This window comes from Pteropus vampyrus, unplaced genomic scaffold (assembly GCF_000151845.1).
Source record: "Pteropus vampyrus isolate Shadow unplaced genomic scaffold, Pvam_2.0 Scaffold597, whole genome shotgun sequence".
Classification (NCBI taxonomy): domain Eukaryota; kingdom Metazoa; phylum Chordata; class Mammalia; order Chiroptera; family Pteropodidae; genus Pteropus; species Pteropus vampyrus.
In genome coordinates this window covers 49187-49797 of record NW_011889378.1, presented here as the reverse complement: position 1 = coordinate 49797, position 611 = coordinate 49187, and the positions used below count along the sequence as shown (strand labels likewise).

At 59.4% G+C, this 611-nt stretch overlaps 1 gene segment (V, D, J or C); it reads left to right on the top strand.

Moving 5' to 3' along the window:
- The first annotated feature begins 379 nt into the window (after nucleotides 1-379).
- Nucleotides 380-611, top strand: part of LOC105308608 — a 20863-nt gene continuing 20631 nt past the window's right edge. Inside the window, 1 exon segment of the V gene segment in view lies at nucleotides 380-435. Within this exon segment, the coding sequence occupies nucleotides 390-435 (46 nt within the window).

Here is a 611-nt window from a genome sequence, read left to right as displayed (position 1 = left end):
GGAGCTGTGGGACTGCCGTATCCTACCCACACAGCTGCTGAGTGAGGACTATTCACTCAGAGGATATGGGCCTGCGGACTGGGCCCTGTACTCACCCATGGGACTCAGCAGCTGTGTCCTCTATGGCCTGGCAGAGTCCGCTGAGCAGGGACCTTTGTGTGGCCTCAGCAGGTGATTCCTCCCAGGACTCTCTCAGAGAGTGAAGCCAACCTCCATCCCCCTCAGTCTGGCTGTGAGCTGAGCTCCTGCACCAGGGCTCAGGGAGGGGCTGGGCGGTCACTGGATGGACACACATTTGCATGCACAGCCCCTCCTCTGGCAGAGGGTGGAGAAGAAAAGGCGGCTTGGGGCAGCCCAGCCCCACTGTGGGCTCAGGGGCTGCCTGAACCATGGCCTGGACCCCTGTCCTCCTCGTGCTCCTCTCTCAGTGCACAGGTACAGATAGGCCTCGGGAACAGACCTCGGTTAGAATTTCATTCCCTTCATGCTCAGTCTCCCCAGAAACTTTATCTTGGTCCCTAACCCAACCTTGACAATTGTCTGTGTTTGCAGGTTCCCTCTCCCAGCCTGTGCTGACTCAGCCGCCCTCCCTCTCTGCATCTCTGGGAGCA